Here is a 23,197-nt window from a genome sequence, read left to right as displayed (position 1 = left end):
TCCTGCATTTCGCTACAATTTTCTAATGCTGCAACTTGGCATCATCCGCGAAAAGCCGCATGGAACTTCCGACACTATCCACTAGGTCATTTACATATATTGTGAAAAGCAATGGTCCCATAACACTCCCCTGTGGCACGCCATAGGCTGCTTTAATGTCTGTAGACGCCTCTCCATTGAGAATAACATGCTGTGTTTCTGTTTGCTAAAATCTCTTCAATTCCAGCCACACAGCTGGTTTGATATTCCGTAGGCTTTTACTTTATTTATCAGGCGACAGTGCAGAACTGTATCGAACGCCTTCCGGAAGTCAAGGAAAACAGCATCTACCTGGGAGCCTGTATCTAACATTTTCCGGGTCTCAGGAACAAATAAAGCGAGTTGGGTCTCACACGATCGCTGTTTCCGGAATCCATGTTGATCCCTACAGAGTAGATTCTTTGTTTCCAGAAACGACATGATACGCGACCAAAAACATGTTCTAAAATTCTACAACAGATCGACGTCAGAGATATAGGTCTATAGTTTTGCGCATCTGCTCGACGACCCTTCTTGAAGACTGGGACTACCTGTGCTCTTTTCCAATCATTTGGAACCTTCCGCTCCTCTAGAGACTTGCGGTACACGGCTGTTAGAAAGGGGGCAAGTTCTTTCAGGTACCCTGTGTAGAATCGAACTGGTATCCCGTCAGGTCCAGTGGACTTTCCTCTGTTGAGTGATTCCAGTTGTTTTTCTATTCCTTCGACACTTACACTCCTGGAAATGGAAAAAAGAACACATTGACACCGGTGTGTCAGACCCACCATACTTGCTCCGGACACTGCGAGAGGGCTGTACAAGCAATGATCACACGCACGGCACAGCGGACACACCAGGAACCGCGGTGTTGGCCGTCGAATGGCGCTAGCTGCGCAGCATTTGTGCACCGCCGCCGTCAGTGTCAGCCAGTTTGCCGTGGCATACGGAGCTCCATCGCAGTCTTTAACACTGGTAGCATGCCGCGACAGCGTGGACGTGAACCGTATGTGCAGTTGACGGACTTTGAGCGAGGGCGTATAGTGGGCATGCGGGAGGCCGGGTGGACGTACCGCCGAATTGCTCAACACGTGGGGCGTGAGGTCTCCACAGTACATCGATGTTGTCGCCAGTGGTCGGCGGATGGTGCACGTGCCCGTCGACCTGGGACCGGACCGCAGCGACGCACGGATGCACGCCAAGACCGTAGGATCCTACGCAGTGCGGTTGGGGACCGCACCGCCACTTCCCTGCAAATTAGGGACACTGTTGCTCCTGGGGTGTCGGCGAGGACCATTCGCAACCGTCTCCATGAAGCTGGGCTACGGTCCCGCACACCGTTAGGCCGTCTTCCGCTCACGCCCCAACATCGTGCAGCCCGCCTCCAGTGGTGTCGCGACAGGCGTGAATGGAGGGACGAATGGAGACGTGTCGTCTTCAGCGATGAGAGTCGCTTCTGCCTTGGTGCCAATTATGGTCGTATGCGTGTTTGGCGCCGTGCAGGTGAGCGCCACAATCAGGACTGCATACGACCGAGGCACACAGGGCCAACACCTGGCATCATGGTGTGGGGAGCGATCTCCTACACTGGCCGAACACCACTGGTGATCGTCGAGGGGACACTGAATAGTGCACGGTACATCCAAACCGTCATCGAACCCATCGTTCTACCATTCCTAGACCGCCAAGGGAACTTGCTGTTCCAACAGGACAATGCACGTCCGCGTGTATCCCGTGCCACCAAACGTGCTCTAGAAGGTGTAAGTCAACTACCCTGGCCAGCAAGATCTCCGGATCTGTCCCCCATTGAGCATGTTTGGGACTGGATGAAGCGTCGTCTCACGCGGTCTGCACGTCCAGCACGAACGCTGGTCCAACTGAGGCGCCAGGTGGAAATGGCATGGCAAGCCGTTCCACAGGACTACATCCAGCATCTCTACGATCGTCTCCATGGGAGAATAGCAGCCTGCATTGCTGCGAAAGGTGGATATACACTGTACTAGTGCCGACATTGTGCATGCTCTGTTGCCTGTGTCTATGTGCCTGTGGTTCTGTCAGTGTGATCATGTGATGTATCTGACCCCAGGAATGTGACAATAAAGTTTCCCCTTCCTGGGACAATGAATTCACGGTGTTCTTATTTCAATTTCCAGGAGTGTATTTCGATGCCAGCTATTTTTTCGTTTGTGCGAGGATTTAGAGAAGGAACTGCAGTGCGGTCTTCCTCTGTGAAACAGCTTTGGAAAAAGGTGTTTACTACTTCAGCTTTACACGTGTCATCCTGTGTTTCAGTGCCATCATCATCCCGGAGTGTCTGGATATGCTGTTTCGATCCACTTACCGATTTAACGAAAGACCAGAGCTTCCTAGGATTTTCTGTCAAGTCGGTACATAGAATGTTACTTTCGAATTCACTGAACGCTTCACGCATAGCCTTCCTTAGGCTAACTTTGACATCGTTTAGCTTCTGTTTGTCTGAGAGGTTTTTGCTGCTTTTTAACTTGCAGTGAAGCTCTCTTTGCTTTCGCGGTAGTTTCCTAACTTTGTTGTTGAACCACGGTGGGTTTTTCCGTCCCTCATAGTTTTACTCGGCACGTACCTGTCTAAAACGCATTTTACGATTGTCTTGAACTTTTTCCATAAACACTCAACATTGTCAGTGTCGGAACAGAAATTTTCGTTTTGATCTGTTAGGTAGTCTGAAATCTGCCATCTATTACTCTTGCTAAACAGATAAACCTTCCTCCCTTTTTTTATATTCCTATTTACTTCCATATTCAGGGATGCTGCAACGGCCTCATGATCACTGATTCCCTGTTCTGCGCTTACAGAGTCGAAAAGTTCGGGTCTGTTTGTTATCAGTAGGTCCAAGATGGTATCTCCACGAGTCGGACTTCTATTTAACTGCTCGAGGTAATTTTCTGATAGTGCACTCAGTATAATGTCACTCGATGCTCTGTCCCTACCACCCGTCCTAAACATCTCAGTGTCCCAGTCTATATCGGGTAAATTGAAATCTCCACCTAAGACTATAGCATGCTGAGAAAATTTATGTGAAATATATTCCAAATTTTCTCTCAATTGTTCTCCCACTAATGCTGCTTAGTCGGCAGGTCGGTAAAAGGAGCCAATTATTAACCTAGCTCGGTTGTTGAGTTTGACCTCCACCCATAATAATTCACAGGAACTATCCACTTCTACTTCACTACAAGATAAACAACTGCTAACAGCGACAAACACACCACCACCGGTTGCATGCGATCTATCCTTTCTAAACACCATCTGTGCCTTTGTAAAAATATCGGCAGAATTTATCTCTGGCTTCAGCCAGCTTTCCGTACCTGTAACGATTTCAGCTTCGCTGCTTTCTATCAGCGCTTGAAGTTCCGGTACTTTACCAATGCAGCTTCGACAGTTTACAATTACAATATCGATTGCTGCTTGGTCCCCGCATGTCCTGTCTTTGCCCCGCACCCTTTGAGGCTGTTGCCCTTTCTGTACTTGCCCGCGGCCATCTAACCTAAAAAACCGCCCATTCCACGCCACACAACCCCTGCTACCCGTGTAGCTGCCTGCTGCGTGTGGTGGACTCCTGACCTATCCAGCGGAACCCGAAACCCCACCACCCTATGGCGCAAGTCGAGGAATCTGCAGCCCACACGGTCGCAGAACCGTCTCAGCCTCTAATTCGAACCCTCCACTCGACTCTATACCAAAGGTCCGCAGACAGTCCTGTCGATGATGCAGCAGATGGTGAGCTCTGATTTCATCCCTCTAGCGAGACTGGCAATCTTCACCAAATCAGATAGCCACCGGAAGCCAGAGAGGATTTCCTTCGATCCATAGCGACACACATCATTGGTGCCGACATTAGCGACCACCTGCAGATGGGTGCACGCTGTACACTTTATGGCATCTGGAAGGACCCTTTCCACATGTGTAATGACTCCCCCCGGTATGCACACAGAGTGGTTTTCTTCCCCTCTATTTCTGCCATATACCTAAGGGGCCCCATTACATGCCTGACGTTGCAGCTCCCAACTACCAGTAAGCCCACCCTCTGCGACTGCCCGCATCTTGCAGACTGAGCGGCAACCTCTGGAACAGGACAAGCAGCCATGTCCAGCCGAAGATCAGTATCAGCCAGAGACAGAGCCTGAAACCGGTTCATCAGACAAACTGGAGAGCCTTCCGTTCAGCCCTCTGGAATGTCTTTCCCCCCTGCCACACCTCGAGACGACCTCCCACTCTACCACGGGTGAGGGGTCAGCCTCAATGTGGGCAGTGTCCCGGGCAGCCACAGCCGTAGTCCGATTGGAGGATGCGTGGGACAAGGTGGCCATCCCCGACAAACCCCCATCTGGACCCCCACAGTGATGCCCATTGGCAACAGCCTCAAGCTGTGTGACCGAAGCCAACACTGCCTGAAGCTGGGAGCGAAGGGATGCCAATTCAGCCTGCGTACGAACACAGCAGTTGCAGTCCGACTAGGTAATAAATCTGCTGTCGACATTGCATCATAACTTTGGGTGATACACTACATAGTCACCTGTTCGCTAAGACAGGCAATACCAAAATGCTTGTTGTCAGCATGTTAAAGACAGAACACAATACTGAAGCTGCTCATTGCTGATGGACCTACACAATTGACCAAAAGTATTGGGCCCCTTGGTAGCTTTGAGAGTTGTCAAAAATAAGAGTATTAAGTAGGTAGAAACAATTTATTACAGTTTTTAATATTTATTAGTAACACTAAATCAATATTTCTGGGGCCACCTATAGCCCTTATTACAGCAGAAACTATTTTTGGTAGAGACAACTCTAGCCTTTCACAATCTTCGTTACTTATGGCGCTACACTCAAGGCGCAGGCAGTCTTTTAGTTCTTCTTAATTGTGTGCCGCCTGCCTTGGCACTTCAATAAACTCTGTAAATTCTCTTTTTGGTTTAGGTAAGGTGATTGGGCAGACCAGTCCAGAAGCTCGATGATATTTTCCCGAAGCAGATTTACAGCAGATTTACACATGACCTTTTGTCCCACTTCTGCAGTGCTCATGCAGCCTCAGATCACAACGTCCTTGCCCATCCGGCAATAGTCATAGGTTACACAAAAATCTGAAATGTGAATAAATATTGTAGACAATTCTTTCATGGGTTTTGAAATTAATACATTTTGTTTGTTCTGGGCCTATTAACATATTATTCGGCCATGGCGAATTGCTCAGTAGTATATTGTACGAATCGGTAGGAACACTTCATAGTTCTCGAAATCTCCACCTGGGATTTCCCTTGCTCTTGCAAAAGCTTTATCTGCACTCGTTTTTCTAAACTAAATTCGTTTCCTTTCGGTACAGCGCAACAGTACCATTGATGTCACACACCTAATCAGGAAAAGAGCACTCGTTTAGTGATACGTGTCTACAAGAAGCGAATGTAACAAACTGAATAGTACACAGAGAAACATCCAAATGACAAAGTTTATTATACCAGATGTTTTATTGATGACTCTGAGGTGGATCATTGTTTTCGGCCTTTTTTGATGCTGGCAAACATCATTTTAACCAATGGTTTTGTTTACTGTAACTTATATTGCACACGTGCAAAATTTCTTGGGATCTCAACAGTGGCCGTGCGGTTCTAGGCGCTACAGTCTGGAACCGCGGGACCGCTACGGTCGCAGGTTCGAATCCTGCCTCGGGCATGTATGTGTGTGGTGTCCGTAGGTTAGTTAGGTTTAAGTAGTTCTAAGTTGTAGGAGACTGATGACCTCAGATGTTGAGTCCCATAGTGCTCAGAGCCATTTGAACCATTTTTTGGATCTCAATAATTTAGACCAAGGGTATAGAAATCAAATGAAATAACAGAGCCTGTTGGGGTCACAGACTGATACAAGTACTGCAGTTTACAGCATATGAATAGCTGCATCCTCATTTTGACTATGTCATACTTGATCACCTCCGTATTCTCACCAATTATCGTCCTTCAAAATGTTACAGGAGCGACTGTGGAGAAAGACGCGATCTCCAACATCTGCTGAATGCGTAGGAGTGGATGCGAACAGGAACTTCGACTTCCATTGGATGGGTAAGTATTCACAAATATTCATTACATCTAGTGTTGATTTACTTTAACGTTTCTCCATCTGACTGACATTTCGTAATTAGCGCATCCGAAGGCGTTCCAGAAATTAATTTCTTATTGTGCTGTTTCTAATAAATCTTTGATAATACTTTGAAAATATTGTTTCTTAGATGTTATGAATGCTTTGTCACGTATATAACCCCAAACACAGAAGAAGAAGACAGCTAGAAACATCAAAGTTATGTTAGTAATGTGCAATGAAAATGCAGTTGGGAATAACAGGCATGCAAGGTTTTCCTCAGGAAAAGGGCCGGTGTGTGGAACTGGTGATGAATACCTGCATTCCATGTGTCTGCGGCGTTCTAATCTTATTTCTCCATCTTACGAGTAGCTATTTCGACTAAGTGCAGGCAGGCGCAGAATTTCCACATACTCTGCGTCTTCTACTGACTCATGAAAGTACACTTTCCCTCATATCTCTCCTCGATCTTAAGGTTCCTAACTGAAAAACACAGCAGAAATATTAGTTCTCATCAGAACAAAATCGTTTCTGTCCCGTTCCATCATTCATTCAGTTTCTCCAACACCTTCTTGTAATATGATACCGACTGTGAAATCATCTCGCTTATTGTGTCAGGGAACTGAATAACAGCTTAAGCTTCAAAAGATAGTGAATGAAATATCTAGTAAAGAAGCAAAAATGCCTACCTTTGTCGCTGTACGCACTCGTTACTCCAATGGATTCTTCACTGTGTCAAAGAGCTCTTAATTTCTTAAGTGCTGTAGTACACTGAGGTGACAAAAGTCATGGGACAGCGAGATGCACACATACACCTGGCGGTAGTGTCGCGTACATAAGGTATAAAAAAGGGCAGTGCATTGTCGAAGCCGTCATCTGTACTCAGGTGATTGGTGTGAAAAGGTTTCCGGCATGTTTATGGCCACACAACGGAAATTAACAGACTTTGAACGCGGAATGATAGTTGGACCTAGGCGCATGAGACATTCCATTTCCGAAATCGTTGGGGGATTCGGTATTCAGAGATCAACAGCATCAAGTTTGTACCTACAATACCAAATTTCAGGCATTACTTATCGGTACCGATGACCACAGCAGTTTGGTCCTTTAGGAATTCACACACACACACACACACACACACACACACACACACGCACGCACGCATTATTTATCACCAAGAACAACGCAGTGGCCGACGACCTTCAATTAATGACCAACAGCAGTGGCGTTCGCATAGAGTTTTCAGTGCTAGCAGACAAGCAACACAGCGTGAAATAATTGCAGAATTCAATGTGGAACGTACGACGAACGTATCGGTTACGACAGTGGTGCGACGCGTGGTGTTAATGGACTATGGCAGCAGATCACCAACACAAGTACCTTTGGTAATAACAGCAATCACCTGCTGCATCTCCCCTGGGCTCGTGACCATATCGATTGGATCCTAGACTATCGGGAAACCTTCGCCTGGTCAGATGAGTCCCGATTTCAGTTGGTAGGAGCTGAGGGTACGATTCGTGTGTAGCGCAGACCCTACGAAACAATGGACCCAAGTTGTCAACATGGCACTGTGGAAGCCAGCGGTGTCTCTATAAAGATATGGACTGTGTTTACATGGAATAGACTGGGTTCTCTCGACCAACTGAACTGATCATTGACTGGAAATGATTATGTTCGGCTTTTATCTGCCGTCATTCATGAACTTAATGTTCCCAAACAACGATGGAATTTTTATGGATAACAGTTGCCATGTCACCGTGCCCCAATAGTTCTGTACAAATCGAGCGAATGATCTGGCCACCCATATCGCCCGACATGAATCGCATCCAACGTTTATGAACATAATATAGAGCTCCATTCGTGCGGAAAATCCTGCACCGGGAACGATTTCGCAGCTAAGAAGGGCTATAAGGGGACGTCTAGTGACTTGTTGAGTACATGCCACGTGTAGCTGCTGCACTACACCGGGAAAAAGGAGATTACACACAATATCAGGAGGTATCCCATGACTTCTGCTACCTCATTGTGTATGTAAGCTTCTATGGCTCGGAAAACTATGCCAGAAAATACTACTTTTGTAAACCTATAAACACTTTTAGTATCTGCCACTATCAGTATTATTGCCCACCTGGTTAGTCGTGTGGTCTAATGCACGGTTTTCTGGATAGGGAAGGAACACCTGGTCCCCGGCACGAATCTGCCCGGCGGGACTTGTGTTGAGGTCCGGTGAGCCGGCCAGTCTGTGGGTGGATTTTAGGCGGTTTTCCATCTGCCTCGGCGAATGCGGGCTGGAGCCCTTATTCCACCTCAGCTACACTATGTCGGCGATTGCTGCGCAGACAAGTTCTCCTCGTACGCGTACACCACCATTACTCTACCACGCATTCGTCTGGTGTGAGATGTTCCCTGGGGGTAGGAGGGGGGGGGGGGGGGGGGGTTATCCACTGGGTGCCGAACGCACAATAGCCCTGAAATAGAGGTTCGGTGTGGGGCGGCGGAGGGGTAAAGTGTACTGTGGTAGTCGTCGTTGGGTTGTGGACCACTGCGGTTGCGGCGGGGACGGATCCTCTCCGTCGTTTCTAAGCCCCCGGTTAACACACAATACAATACAATACAATCCGTATTATTAGTAGTAGTAGTGGCAGTGTAACTAGCAGCGTCAGCAGTAGTAGTACCAATGTTATTCTGAACGTTATTAGCCATTAGTCAGCACTATTTATTCACACTGTCTTTACATCCATTCAAATCTTTTCTTCAGTTCTATCGATATTATTTTATTACTATTTATCACATTAAAACTGTCTACTATACAGAACATGAGTAATTACCCAACTTTTGTTTCAGATTGTAACTTTGATAGTGAGCTCCAGCAACCCAGTTTGGCTCAGTAGATGTTGGCAGAAGTCTGTATACTTCATGCCCATAAATTTAAGTAAAACAGGATCCTATTGTTGCTCAGTGATTCTTGGCCGTATGTGACGAAGGCAAGCAATTAAAATTTTTTATCGTAATCCAATGCATGTCAAAAGCGGGCATTGCGATTGAAACTACAGGAAGCGCTGTAGATTTACACCATTTTGATAAAACTCGTTTGATTATTCTATGAAAATCGAAAATAGTTCATTATTTGTATAGTTAATTAAATTGGACTGGGCAATTGCTGTTGGAAATTACGATTACAGATATGAAGAGAGCCGAAGCAAATAAATTTCTTAATTCAAAGGAAAGCTGAGGAACAACGCATTGTTGCAGAGCTGACTGAAATTTTACTTTTCTTATGATGGTACGGTAATTCAGCTATTACTTTGAACTAAAGGAATAAATTCTTTTTGCAACTTTTTAAACCAGTCATGCTGTCTGTCCTCCCTTCAGATACCTGCCTTCAATGGTTCAAATGGTTCTGAGCACTATGGGACTTAACATCTGAGGTCATCAGTCCCCTAGAACTTAGAACTACTTAAACATAAGGACATCACAAACATCCATGCCCTAGGCAGGATTCGAACCTGCGGCCGTAGCGGTCGCGCGGTTCCAGACGGAAGCGCCTAGAACCGCTCGGTCACTCCGGCCCACCCTGCCTTAAATATCACACCATTACCTAATTCCTTGTTCTGAGTGGCAAACTGGATATGGAAATTCATCCATTGCTTATTTATTTACTACAGTCAGAAGAATACACAGAGGATTCTATAAATTTACAATTTCAGGTAATAAAATGAAATGAATTTATAAACTGAAAAGTTAAAGATATTGGTATACCTGCCTAATATCGTGTAGGGCCTCGCGAGCACGCAGAGGTGCAGCAACAGGACGTGATAGGGAATCGACTAATGTTTCAAGCAGTGCTGGAGGGAATAGAGATCATGAATTCCGCAGGGCTGTCCGTAAATCCGTAAGAATACGAGGGGATTGAAATCTCTTTTGAACAGCACGCTGCAAAGCATCCCAGATTTCCTCAATAATATTCATGCCTGGAGAATTTTGTGGCCAGTGAACGTGTTTAAACTCACAAGAGTGTTCCTTGAGCCACTCTGTAGCAATTCTGGTCGTGTGGTGTGTCGTATGGTCCTGCTGAAATTGCCCGAGTTCGTCTGGATGCAAAATGGACATGAATGGATACAGGTGACCAGCAGGATGCTTACGTACGTGTCACCTGTCAGAGTCGTGTCTAGACGTATCAGGGGTTCCATATCACTACAACTGCACACTCCCCACATCATTACAGAGCCGCCACCAGCTTGAACAGTCCCCTGCTGACAGGCAGGTACATGGATTTATGAGGTTGTCTCTATACCCGTACATGTCTATCCGCTCGATACAGTTTGAAACGAGACTCGTTCAACCACGCAACATTTTTACAGTCATCAACAGTCCAATGTCGGTGTTGACGATCCCAGGTGAGGCGAATGCTTTGTGTTGTGCAGTCATCGAAGGAACACGAGTGGGCCTTCGGCTCCGAAAGCCCATATCGATGATGTTTCGTTGAATGGTTCGCACGCTGACACTTGTTGATGGCCCATCATTAAAATCTACAGCAATTTTCGGAAGGGTTGCAGTTTTGCCACATTGAACGATTCTCTTCGGTAGTCGTCGGTCCCGTTCTTGCAGGATCTTTTCCCAGCCACAGCGACGTCGGAGATTTGACATTTTACCGGATTTCTGATACCACGGTGCACTCGTAAAGTGGTCGTACGGGAAAATCCCCACTTTATAGCTACCTTGTATATGCTGTGTCTTATCACTCGTGCGCCGACTACAACACCACGTTCAATCTCAGTAAAATCTTGATGACCTGCCATTGTAGCAGCAGTAACCAATCTAACAACTGCGCCAGACACTTGTTGTCTTGGATAGGCGTTGCCGAGCAAAACGCCGTATTCTGCCTGTTTACATATCTCCATATTTGAATACGAATGCATATACCAGTTTCTTGGAGCTTCAGTGTTCATATTCACACAAATAAAATTGAAATAACCTGATCTTTGCCCAGAAACGAGCGGCAACTACATCATTTTTTTCTGCCTTGAACAATTCCTCTTCGTTGCAAGAAGCATGGCAACATAAACATTGCCGCAGATGTTCCATTGTGTGTTTTCTCCAGATTCACATAGTGTTGTAAGTTTACCAGTTTCATTAGATTGCCCTTAGATTTTCCAACGCCCGTCCGTAGCATCTTCAGTGATCACCATGTGGCCCAGTTCAAGTTGTGTGTGGCGTGTAAGTACTCTACTGGCTTAAACCCTGCCCATAGCTTTTCTCTGGCTTTCTTGGCTGATGCATTCAGTGCAGATGTTGACAGTAGAAAGCTCTTCTTAGACTTCAATCTAGGTCTCGTTGGAGTATGTACATGCTGTGGGTGTAACTCATTTTCTTCCTTTCGGAATTTGCGAGAGGAGGATTAGTGCCTGCCGCACCGTACAGTTTATCAATAGGTCTTGGTTTCGGGCACCCAGTAATTGACCCTGCAGTTTCATTGGGGGCTACGTCTACTTTTCTCGAGTGAGCGGATTTATAACGCACTGGGCAGACATGTTCACCAGCCCAGGGAGTGCCACAGCAGACGTACGGGCCACCAGGGTTTGCCCCCCCCCCCCCCTCCCCCCAAGTTACTAACAACGAGTTTCCGGATGAGGTTTGGTTTCCACGCTGTGCCGTTAGTAAGTGATGGATCTGCATAAGGTAACTCCAAGGCATTTGGATTTCAAACAGTGCTGCAGCTCGATGCCTTTCTAAATCACTTGTAGTTTTCTTCCTGCCTGTTTGTTACATAGGTCAAAAGCGCAGGTCTGAGCTTTGTGTCGGTCTGGATCCAGATGATTATTGTCATGGTAATCAGCAAACGCTACCAAAGCTCTCGTCACCACCTGTTCTACTTCCTCGAAGTCATTTGCCTGTACTGTGAAACCAGGTCGTCCACTGTTGATGAAGATGTTCGTGGGGCCTAGTGAGACAATTTCAATAGCTGGAGCAGGTTGTTGATTTGGTACGTGCTTATCTCGGAGATTATCAGCCTGAATATTACCACAAAACTGCGAGCACAGGTGAAACTGGCTAAAAAGTTTACACAATTATATCAGACGATTGGTAATAGAGGAAAAAAGCTCCTGTTTATTAAAGGAATCTGACTGAAATGTGTGGCACCAGCTACCTCATTCTACGTTCCTGAGCGCCATTAAAACATTCCCCAAAAGTTTTTGTATACGAACATAGCGCACTTTTTTTTTACATGCAACTCACCTCTCACCCCCACAAGCTTCTCTAACTGGAACTCGCTCACACCCACTTGTCCATCACTGTAAGTCGCTCACACCCATCCGTTCCCACATATGCTTTCTCACTCTCATTCGACCCAACTCATTGTCATTTGTGTCTCTGTCACTGTTTCACAGCGACAGTCCCCTACGTTCTATCCTACAAATGTTGCCTCCTTTCACTGCACACTATTTCCCTCTTTCTCTTGATTCTGCAGTCTCGTTCATTCCTTCCACTACTGCTGTCTCTTCTCACTGTCAGTCTCTCTCTCTTCCTCGGTGTCATTCTCATAGACTCTGTCTCTCACTATCACCGACTCTCACCCACTTGCACTTTCTCTTCTCTTCATTCCTCTCCACTGGCCGCGGTGGCCGAGCGGTTCTAGGGCACAATCCGGAACCGCGCGACTGCTACGGTCGCAGGTTCGAATCTTGCCTCGGGCATGGATGTATGTGATGTCCTTAGGTTAGTTAGGTTTAAGTAGTTCTTAGTCTAGGGGACTGATGACCTCAGATGTTAAGTGCCATAGCGCTCAGAGCCATTTGCACCATTTAAACCATTCCTCTCCCACTGGCGCTGTCACCTTCACTCTTTTCCTAGTCCTGTTCAGCCACTGTCAACTATGTTCTACCGGCACTGTCCACCTTTCTCTCCATCGCTCTTACTATACCTCAGCCACAGTCTGATGTCTTCCAGTATTTATTTCTTTTCCTTCGGTTACCTACTGCCAATGTGTCCTTCTCTCCTAGCGTAAGAATTGCGAGTAGGTTCACATGCCAAACTTTTTGGGGACATTTTTAAAGAACACGAGGTACGTAGAATGAGACCCCTGCTACACCACGTTTCAGACAGCAGCTTTTAAAACAGGAGCATATTAGCCTTTTTTGTGCTCCGATAGGAGTATTTTTCCACTGGTTCCCTTCTTTTCCCTGCTACAGTAGGGTATATGAAAAGAAATTTATCAGTCAGTAAAATTTTGATAGTTTACTTATATCAAATTTATATAACGCAGGGGTGGACGAGCCGTTCTAGGCGCTACAGTCTCAAGCCGCGTGACCGCTACGGTCGCAGGTTCGAATCCTGCCTCGGGCATGGATGTGTGTGATGTCCTTAGGTTAGTTAGGTTTAAGTAGCTCTAAGTTCTAGGGGACTTATGGCCTCAGAAGTTAAGTCCCATAGTGCTCAGAGCCATTTGATTTGAAATAACGCAAAACTATTTTTACGTCTCAGACCGGATTTTACGTGCACAAAAATATTTCAAGCCCTTCAGTACTACAACATGGCGTTCCCGGAAGCTTTCTGATGGTAACGGAGACACTTCACAGCTTATTCTCTGTGTCACGTCACTCTATAAACTGCATTTTCGCCTCAGACAACATTTTAGTGAGCTTTTTATGTGTACAAGTAAGGTAACTCTGAATCTCTGTATCTCGGAAATGGATTAAGATAACAATAAAATGATCAACGTTGGGGCCCGCTTCTGTGGCCGAGCGGTTCTAGGCGCTTCAGTCCGGAACCGCACTGCTGCTACTGTCGCAGGTTCGAATCCTGCCTCGGGCATGGATGTGTGTGATGTGCTTAGGTTAGTTAGGTTTAAGTAGTTCTAAGTCTAGGGTACTGATGGCCTCAGGTGTTAAGTCTCATAGTGCTTAGGGTCATTTGAACCATTTGTTCATGGTTGATATTAAAAATATATCGTCAAAATTCAAGCCATTTTCTGTGCAAAGGCGGCTTGGAATCCGCGGCTCCGTATTGGTACCCAAAAAACCATGTTTTTCAAGTTTTATCAAGAATCGGCCTTCAACTACATGTACCTCCGCAGGCACGTCAAGGCACACCAGAGACTACATACAGCGCAAACAGAAGCAACCGAGGTGCTCCATTTTCCCGAGATGGAGGTAATGTGTACTATTCAAACTTTGTACCTGTACAGTAGAACAGTTAAAGCAAGGTGATCCTTCAGTATACAAGTGATCTCTATCCTAAGCGCTACCGAAAACACTTAAATATTCATTTCTGTTACCAATAGAACCAGAGGGTGTGAGCCCCAGAAAATGCACTTTAAATGCGCGGCGTTTTGGAACATATTAGGTAGCGCATGATGCCGCATGCATACTATGTTTTTCGCTTTTTGTGGAGTGTGGTACTTTACATTAGCAAACATTTAAAGCCAGCCGCCGATCTTTACATGACTTTGAAATCTTATCAGTATCTGATAGGATGTTTGTGCTAATGTTTTTGAAACAGCACTTCATTGTAGTCAACTGTATCATCTGCGAAATGTCTGAGGTAACTAACAATATTGTTTGCTATATCACTAATAAAAACGTGAACAGCAGTGCTGCCAACAAACCCCGCGTGGTACACCTGATGTTACGTCTACATCCATCCATTCCTCTCCATATAACAAGGAGGCCACACAGCAATCGCATTTTTGTAAATTTTTTATATTTACGTTGAAGTTCAGCATTCAAATACAAATCGACCTCAGCAGTTGAAGACAGCCATGATAAATTCTCGAAAAATCGAATTCGAAGTTTTCTAAGTATTTTTACCTCTGTAAAAGACAACTAAGTTTCCAGTGTGCTGCCTGTCTTTGTAGCAGAATTCTTGCTTGCCATGTGTGTGACCTGGATTCTGTTCCCAGTTGCTGCCGAGTTTTTCGCCAAACATTTATGTTCTATGATCATTTCTGCGAAGCGTACAATGCATAAACATGAAAAAAGTCTGTAGCGCTCGGGACAACCTATCATTGGGTCCCTAGTTCTAGTCTCTTTTTGGGCATTCAAATGGCTCTGAGCACTATGGGACTTAACTTCTGTGGTCATCAGTCCCCTAGAACTTAGAACTACTTAAACCTAACTAACCTAAGGACTTCACACACATCCATGCCCGAGGCAGGATTCGAACCTGCGACCGTAGTGGTCACGCGGTTCCAGACTGAAGCGCCTTTAACCGCACGGCCACACCGGCCGGCTCTTTTTGGGCATTATTCCTACCATTTTTTCCCTGTTCAGTTAGCACACTTAAATCATTTAAACACAAAATTCATTAAGTATATGCTTAGTTACACGTATCTATCGTTTTTATTAAAAGCAATATGCAATTACAACTTAGAGAAGACAATCACTTTCATTAAAAGTGTTTGTGTTCAAATGGTTATTTCATATTCTATACAAAATTCCAGTTTTCATTGCAAATATAAATGCTTAATTAAAGATGTAACTGTTAATAAAGATTTATAAATTTAAAAAATATAATGAAAAGATAGTTGCTACTTACCATATATTGGATATGCTGAGTCTCAGAATGGCACAGCAAAACGACTGTCAGAGAGTGTGCTTTTGGAAAACAAGACCTGTGTCAAAATAGACAATATACACACATGCACACACTCACACAAACACACACATGACTACAGTCTCTGACAACTGGAGCCAGAGTTTGGCTCATGACCATAGCTGGCTGGATAACTGTGGTTGGGCAGATGTGTCCCACTCGTAGTTGATGAGAGCTGGGGTTCGAGTATGGCACAGACCTCACAAAGCCGTTGACCAAAGTTGTCGACAAGACACTGTGTACACTGGTGGTGGCTCCATAAAGGTGTGTGCTATGGTTACATGGAATGGACTGGGTCCTCTGGTTCAACTGAACTGATCGTTGACTGGAAATTTTTACATTCGACTACTTGCTGAGCATTTGCAGCCACCAGTGGACTTCATGTTTCCAAACAATGATTGAACTTTTATGGCTGTAGTGTGTGTAGTAGGGTGATGTTCATTCTACACCAATTTGTTAGTGTGGATAGCGTGCATTCAGGGCCTAACTTGACTGATTTATGTTCCCTTCCCCTCACCTTAGCCTATGATTCTGCTAAGTGGTTTGTGACCCCTGAGGGTTCATTTATGACCTTCTGTGGATAATCTGTTCTTCTATGAAACCATCACCCCTTTCGCTTCCTCCCCACCACACCCTCAGAAAAATACCCAACCCTCTCCACTCTCTGTTGCCTATACAAACAGTTATGATATCAAATTAATTGAGTAATTAATTAAATTGATCAATTAATGGATCCATCCTCCTCTTCGAAATCCCTCAGACCTCACCTCCCATCCCCCACTTCACCTCCCCCCTCTCATCTGGGAATTTGTGGGAAAAGGTCTCACTATGTGCTGGTGAGAATGAATATCATGATACGAAATTGAAGTCAATGTCAATTACATAGCAGAGGGTATACTGTGTATTTGAAAAATTAAATAATCAACGGTTGAATCTCTTTATTTGGCGGGAAAAGATCATATCCAACAATTACATGTCCTAATTACATAATTACAGTACTGCAGATTCCAAGTCTTGACCTGTTGTAAAATTTTCGTGGTATGTGTTCACATTGACAGGCAGGGATAGACTGAGATAGTGCACAGTGCCACCACCAGAGGATGTTCCTGCTCCACCCCTCACCCACTCCCTCGCCACCCCTCTCAGAAAATGTTGGTTGATGAAGACTCACTCTGAGCTGGAGTGGTAGGATCTCAAATCAATGTCAATAATATATTGGTGCATATTATCTATTTAATCAGTTAGCAGAAGACAGGGCTCCCTCACTTAGATACAGCTCAATCTGCCTCCCGAGCCCACTTCCCATGACATTATAACTGTAAGCACCGAGGAATGGAATGAAGTGCAGTATAGCAGCCACTGATTGGGATGTCCCACGCATGTGTCTGCTGTCCAGGTGCAACCATGGAGGTCAAAATCCATGCAATGTCCTAATTACAGATCACAATACTAAAAGCCACCGAAAACGGACCACATATCGGCCTCCTTTGATCTAGGAATTCCGAACATTGCATTGGGTGGTGGCACCTCTTTTATGTTGATACCTGAGAAATTGTTATCAAAACAAGTGCTCTCTCTCTCTGTCTCTCTCTCTCTCTCTCTCTCTCTCTCTCTCTTTCTCTCTCTCTCTTTCTCTCTCAAGCTCTCAAATGACTGCTTCCCGCCCAGTGAGCATCTGTCATGTGCCACACTAACTCCTATTGTCATAAACATAGCAGTGGATACCTGCTAAATCACCAGCGATGGATCTTTTGGAAGTATTCCTTCATTCTATCACATTGATTGATTAATTAATTAAATTGATACCCTCTGTGAGGGGCAGTTTTTCCTTGCATCCGATTGGTGGATAGTAGGAGTGGTATTTTTGGCAGCATTCGAACCCACAAGCGCCTAGTTTTCAAAACCTTCTAGACTTTTGTTCCCTTGCCTTCTACTGGTATTACTAGCAGAGTTTGGTAGGAAGTCCAATAGTTGGAAGTACCAAAGAATTTCAAATTTCAGCTCAATCTCATGATATGTCCTTGAATTATCCACAGAATGGTGGGACTGGTGTCTTTTCTGGCAGTACCACTATTGGAAATAATAAATTGACCTATCGTGAATTTTATATCTCAATGGAAGTGGTGCAGTATAAAATCATAGTTGGAATTTCAAATTTCGGCGTAAGTTTATAGTCGTCATGGTTATGGAATTACTGACCACTACACGTCTGCTAAGTGTATTTCATAAAGCACTGTAGAATTCCTAAGTTTGTTCACTCAGTTACACCAGGGCTAAGAGGGAGGAAAGGCCCTACCACGTGATAGGATTAGTAACAACAACAAATACCACTACGAGACAGAGTGGACTGTTATATACTGAGTAGCACTAAACCGTGATCCTAGTAGTTGTCTTCGCTAGACGGCAGACTCTCATACATACAGCCCACTCATCTTGCAGATGTCTGTACACAGCGCACCTGCCATTCTACGTCGCAGATTTAGAATACGTGGCGAGAAGTGACATAAAAACGATAAAATTACGAAAATTGATAGAAAATGCGTATAAATTGAGAGAAACTGCGCCAGAATTCGGAGGAAATTGAGAGGAATGAGGGAGTACTTGCATGTCTCCTTCTGGGTGCAGGAAAATTCTTGTAAATGGGAACGAGTATGGGACAGCAAGAGGAATACGAGTTATACACTACTGACCATTAAAATTGCTACACCAAGAAGAAATGCAGATGATAAACGAGTATTCATTAGACAAACATACTATACTAGAACTTACATTTGATTACATTTCACGCAATTTGGGTGCATAGATCCTGAGAAATCAGTACCCAGAACAACCAACTCTGGCCGTAATAACGGCCTTGATACGCTTGGGCATTGAGTCAAATAGAGCTTGGATGGCGTGTACATGTACACCTGCCCATGCAGCTTCAACACGATACTACAGTTCATCAAAAGTAGTGACTGGTGTATTGTGACGAGCCAGTTGCTCGGCCACCATTGACCAGACGTTTTCAATTGGTGAGAGGTCTGGAGAATGTGCTGGCCAGGGCAGCAGTCGAACATTTTCTCTATCCAGAAAGGCCCATACAGGACCTGCAACATGCGGTCGTGCGTTATCCTGCTCAAATGTAGGGTTTCGCAGGGATCGAATGAAAGGTAGAGCCACGGGTCTTAAAACATCTGAAATGTAACGTCCACTGTTCAAAGTGCCGTTAATGCGAACAAGAGGTGACCGAGACGTGTAACAAATGGCACCCCATACCATCACGCCGGGTGATACGCCAGTATGGCGATGATGAATACGCGCTTCTGATGTGCGTTCACCGCGATGTCGCCACACACGGATGCGATCGTCATGATGCAGTAAACAGAACCTGGATTCATCCGAAAAAATGATGTTTTGGCATTCGTGCACCCAGGTTTGTCGTTGAGTATACCATCGCAGGCGCTCCTGACTGCGATGCAGCGTCAAGGGTAGCCGCAGCCATGGTCTCCGAGCTGATAGTTCATGCTGCTGCAAACGTAGTCGAATTGTTCGTTGACTCGGGGATCGAGACGTGGTTGCACGATCCGTTACAGCCATGCAGATAAGATGCCTGTCATCTCGACTGCTAAGGATACGAGGCCGTTGGGATCCAGCATGGCGTTCCGTATTACCCTCCTGAACCCACCGATTCCATATTCTGCTAACAGTCATTGGATCTCGACCAAAGCGAGCAACAATATCGCGATACGATAAGCCGCAGTCGCGATAGGCTACAATCCGAACTTTATCATAGTCGGAAACGTGATGGTACGCGTTTCTCCTCGTTACACAAAGCATCACAACAACGTTTCACCAGGCAACGCCGGTCAACTGTTGTTTGAGTATGAGAAATCGGTTGGAAACTTTCCTCGTGTTGAGTAATCGATTGGAAATTTTCCTCATGTCAGCAAGTTGTAGGTGTCGCCACCGGTGCCAATCGTGTGTGAATGCTCTGAAAAGCTAATCATTTGCATATCACAGCATTTTCTTCCTGTCGGTTAAATTTCGCGTCTGTAGCAAGTCGTGTTCGTGGTGCAGCAGTTTTAAAGACCAGTAGTGTAATTGAGATGGGAGCACTGGCAACCAGGGAAACAGACATATTCGCGGAAAGCGATAAGGTGGCTGGAATAGAATGTTTAATATGGATGACCGCCAAATGTAGATTAATAAATTTATATATACCCGATCACATGCCCATATATGACCCCAAAGTTATCAGTAATCACCTTATAGATTTTTATAAAGTTTCTATAGCTAATGAGCGTTGTTTTTCCAGCTGGGGGCTACAATATACAACTGCTGAATGAATGCTGTGTTTTACACTGTGCAAGACTGTTTAGGGATTTTAAATCCTAACAAACCGTATTTACATTGTTCTTCTTCATTCTCTCTACCAGTCACTGCCATGTAGTGTCACCTAACAAATACCATAAAGAACAGTTGCTGCATGCTTTTTAGTAACATTCTGATATATGTCTATTGAGGTATTAGGAATACAGTCTCGTCGACTGCTTACTTTGATTCATTCCTGGAAAAGAGAACCATCTGTCTCTAAATTGGTGTGGATCTGCGTCAAAGGATGATACAAAGTAGATGGATTGATCACTTGAGAGGAGTTGTAACGAGGTGTGATTTAATGGTAGACTGATGCATTCTAGACATAGGGGGATGCCGCTGCAGATCATTTACCACACATTTAACTATGTTTTCCGTTGTTCTTTCAGCGTGTACCAGTTGTGATTGAGTCATGTACAAATTAGTGTAGTTTGGTTGACGTAAAGCCGCCATTTACAACATTAACAGGAAACCTCCCCACGTGAGTGTCAGCAAAGGACTTCAAATGCACGTGTAATGAATCATGTACATTGATAGAAAATCTGTGGTGTCACCGCCAGACACCACACTTGCTAGGTGGTAGCTTTAAATCGGCCGCGGTCCATTTAGTACATGTAGGACCCGCGTGTCGCCACTGTGTGATCGCAGACCGAGCGCCACCACAAGGCAGGTCTCGAGATACGGGATAGCACTCGCCCCAGTTGTACGGACGACATTGCTAGCGACTACACTCACGAAGCATCGCTCATTAGCCGAGCAGATAGTTAGAATAGCCTTCAGCTAAGTCCATGGCTACGACCTAGCAAGGCGCCATTAGCCTTACATAGTTTGATAGTTATCGTCTAAAGCATGTCTCAACAAGAAAAACGATGTATACAACAAGGATAGATTAAAAGTTAAGTATTACATCAGCTACGTACTTTTCTTGCTACCATTCATTACGTATCCTGTTTCAGACCCCTCTAGATTAACGCGTGCCTTTCGGCTACTTCAGTGTGGCGTAGCTGTCTTGTTACGCCACAACAAAATCTATTTCAACACCCTCCTCTAGATGAACGAAGATGTGTGTGAAGTACTCCTTTTTTGTACCACATCTTGAACATAAACCACGTCATCAGTTTCATAACTGCAGTGATCCTAAGTCAGTGACAGGTTTTCATGAGGTACTGCAATCCCTGTGTGTACATACGCTTGGGAGATGCTGCGTGTGTGGAAGAGAGTCTGTTCTGTTCACGAAATTAGTGCAGCAAGGCGTTCACATACCAAACACCACTGCTATGTGTTTGTCCTTATGTTCTATGATCATTTCTCTCTTCCCAGTACCATTTTGGTATGGAATCCAGACACTGCAACAATTCTACAGAACTGACAGCACAAGTGATTTACGTAGAATGTCTAAAACTCCTTCCATCTACAGCTCCATCACACATAACTCAAATGTTTCTCCTTCTTCTTCTTCTTGATCGTCTGTTATATCACAACCCTCTCAAACGTATCAGGCTCGTATCTACTACACACCAATAAGATGTGGTAAACTGCTCGGCAAGCAAGCATCCAAAGAAATCGTGTGTAATCGGACAGTTGATGTGAGGTTGGTATGAAACAGTCTTCACAGAAAGGCAGTAACAGTATTGGAATGAGAAACAGGTCTACATCGCTAGCGTCGGTCAGTACAAGTCAGGTGCTCTGCTCTTTGCAAAAGCAAAAATACGAAGTTCCTTGATTACATGGAACTAAACCCGTTCTGTTCCTCCAGGAGACGTCGGATGTAGTGGGTACAATAACCTTCTACTTCTGATCAGTTTCAAATTAAGTCGGAGGCAGTGTTACAGGAAGAATTTGTAACAGACAGAGGAAGAGTTATGAGGTGCATAGAGACAGGCCATATAGAGTTTTGCTCAGGGTCTTTAGCCTACAGGTTCAACGAAGAGGTAGCTCGTTATGATAAACAGGACTGAGTGCTATAGTTCTGAAATTCGTACTTTATCTTACGACTGCGAGAATACTTTGCGAGTCCATTCAAGTAGGGGGGGAATTTATAAAGTATTTCAGCTAATGAACGTAGTTTTTTCACCTCCTTCCTGCTGATGGCCGTTTCCTATGAGAGGCAGCCACATGCCTTGCTCATACTGTGGCATCAAGCAGTCAGGCCTGCAAGATGAGTGGTCTGCCAAGCGAGTGGATTCATTCTTATTTATCGAGTAACATGAACTCTCGTACTCACAATTAAGTCACTAATCAACCTCCTGTATGAATAATACGCAACGGAAACGCACATCTGACTATCAGTAATTTACAGAACTCTGACTGTTCACTACGCACTGGCAATACCACATTTTCTTTTTTCTTTTATTTAACGGCTTTTATCAACACGTGGCCACCGCACTGAATATGAATGGCGCACACATTATAAATTCGGGACATCATGACAACATACAGTTCGAAGGAAAAGTCCACCAATCTTTTTCTTTTCACTATCTTATTTATTCCGATAAATTCTATAACCTAAACACACAAATTCTATAACCTACAACAATAACACATGAGAAATTCCGCCCAGTGGGCATGGCTTTACATTGGTGATTCTCTACCTTATGGTCTCGTAATTATTTAATGCTACAGTGCACTTTCTGGATAGGATGGTGGATCTTTTATTATACCTCACACTTCGACTCTCACAATCATCACCACGAAACTTTTCTCCAGACCGAGCGGTACCGAAGGAACAAGCATAACCCACTAATCTTTTGAAACCACCTTGCTACTCTCCCATGCAAACCACACATACCCAAATTACATGACATGCACCACGCTACAACATGGAATACAATGCAATAAAGAGTCACAACACTATCACTTTCAGCTTTCCCACTTCAATTAGTATTTATCCCAGTTTCACACGACACTGCCCCACTTTGTAATTCTACTTTCCTACTATGAACTCTGGAGATATATGCACGTCTTCCTGTGCAATCCAAGCCAAGTGGCGTTGCTGGATAGACGGCCGACTCACCTTGCTTCTCTCTCAGAGTTTGAATCTAGCGTCACACGGAATCATATCATGCAAAGTAATATTAAGAACATATTCATCACACACGCGAGTCCTCAACTGATACCATGGACGAGTACTTCACCT

The 23,197-nt window shown here is 44.9% G+C and overlaps 1 protein-coding gene across 1 annotated transcript in view; it reads left to right on the top strand.

The window, feature by feature from the left end:
- The window catches only part of LOC124613298 (carboxypeptidase B-like), a 171,617-nt gene that overhangs the window by 94,629 nt on the left and 53,791 nt on the right, over positions 1–23,197 (top strand). The window contains exon 3 of the mRNA XM_047141994.1: positions 6,011–6,098. Coding sequence (XP_046997950.1) covers positions 6,011–6,098 — 88 coding nt within the window. The remainder of the gene's footprint in view (positions 1–6,010; positions 6,099–23,197) is intronic.

This window comes from Schistocerca americana, chromosome 4 (genome assembly GCF_021461395.2).
Source record: "Schistocerca americana isolate TAMUIC-IGC-003095 chromosome 4, iqSchAmer2.1, whole genome shotgun sequence".
Taxonomy (NCBI): Eukaryota; Metazoa; Arthropoda; class Insecta; order Orthoptera; family Acrididae; genus Schistocerca; species Schistocerca americana.
Note: the sequence above shows the minus strand (reverse complement) of the source record. Positions and strands in the feature narration are given on the sequence as shown.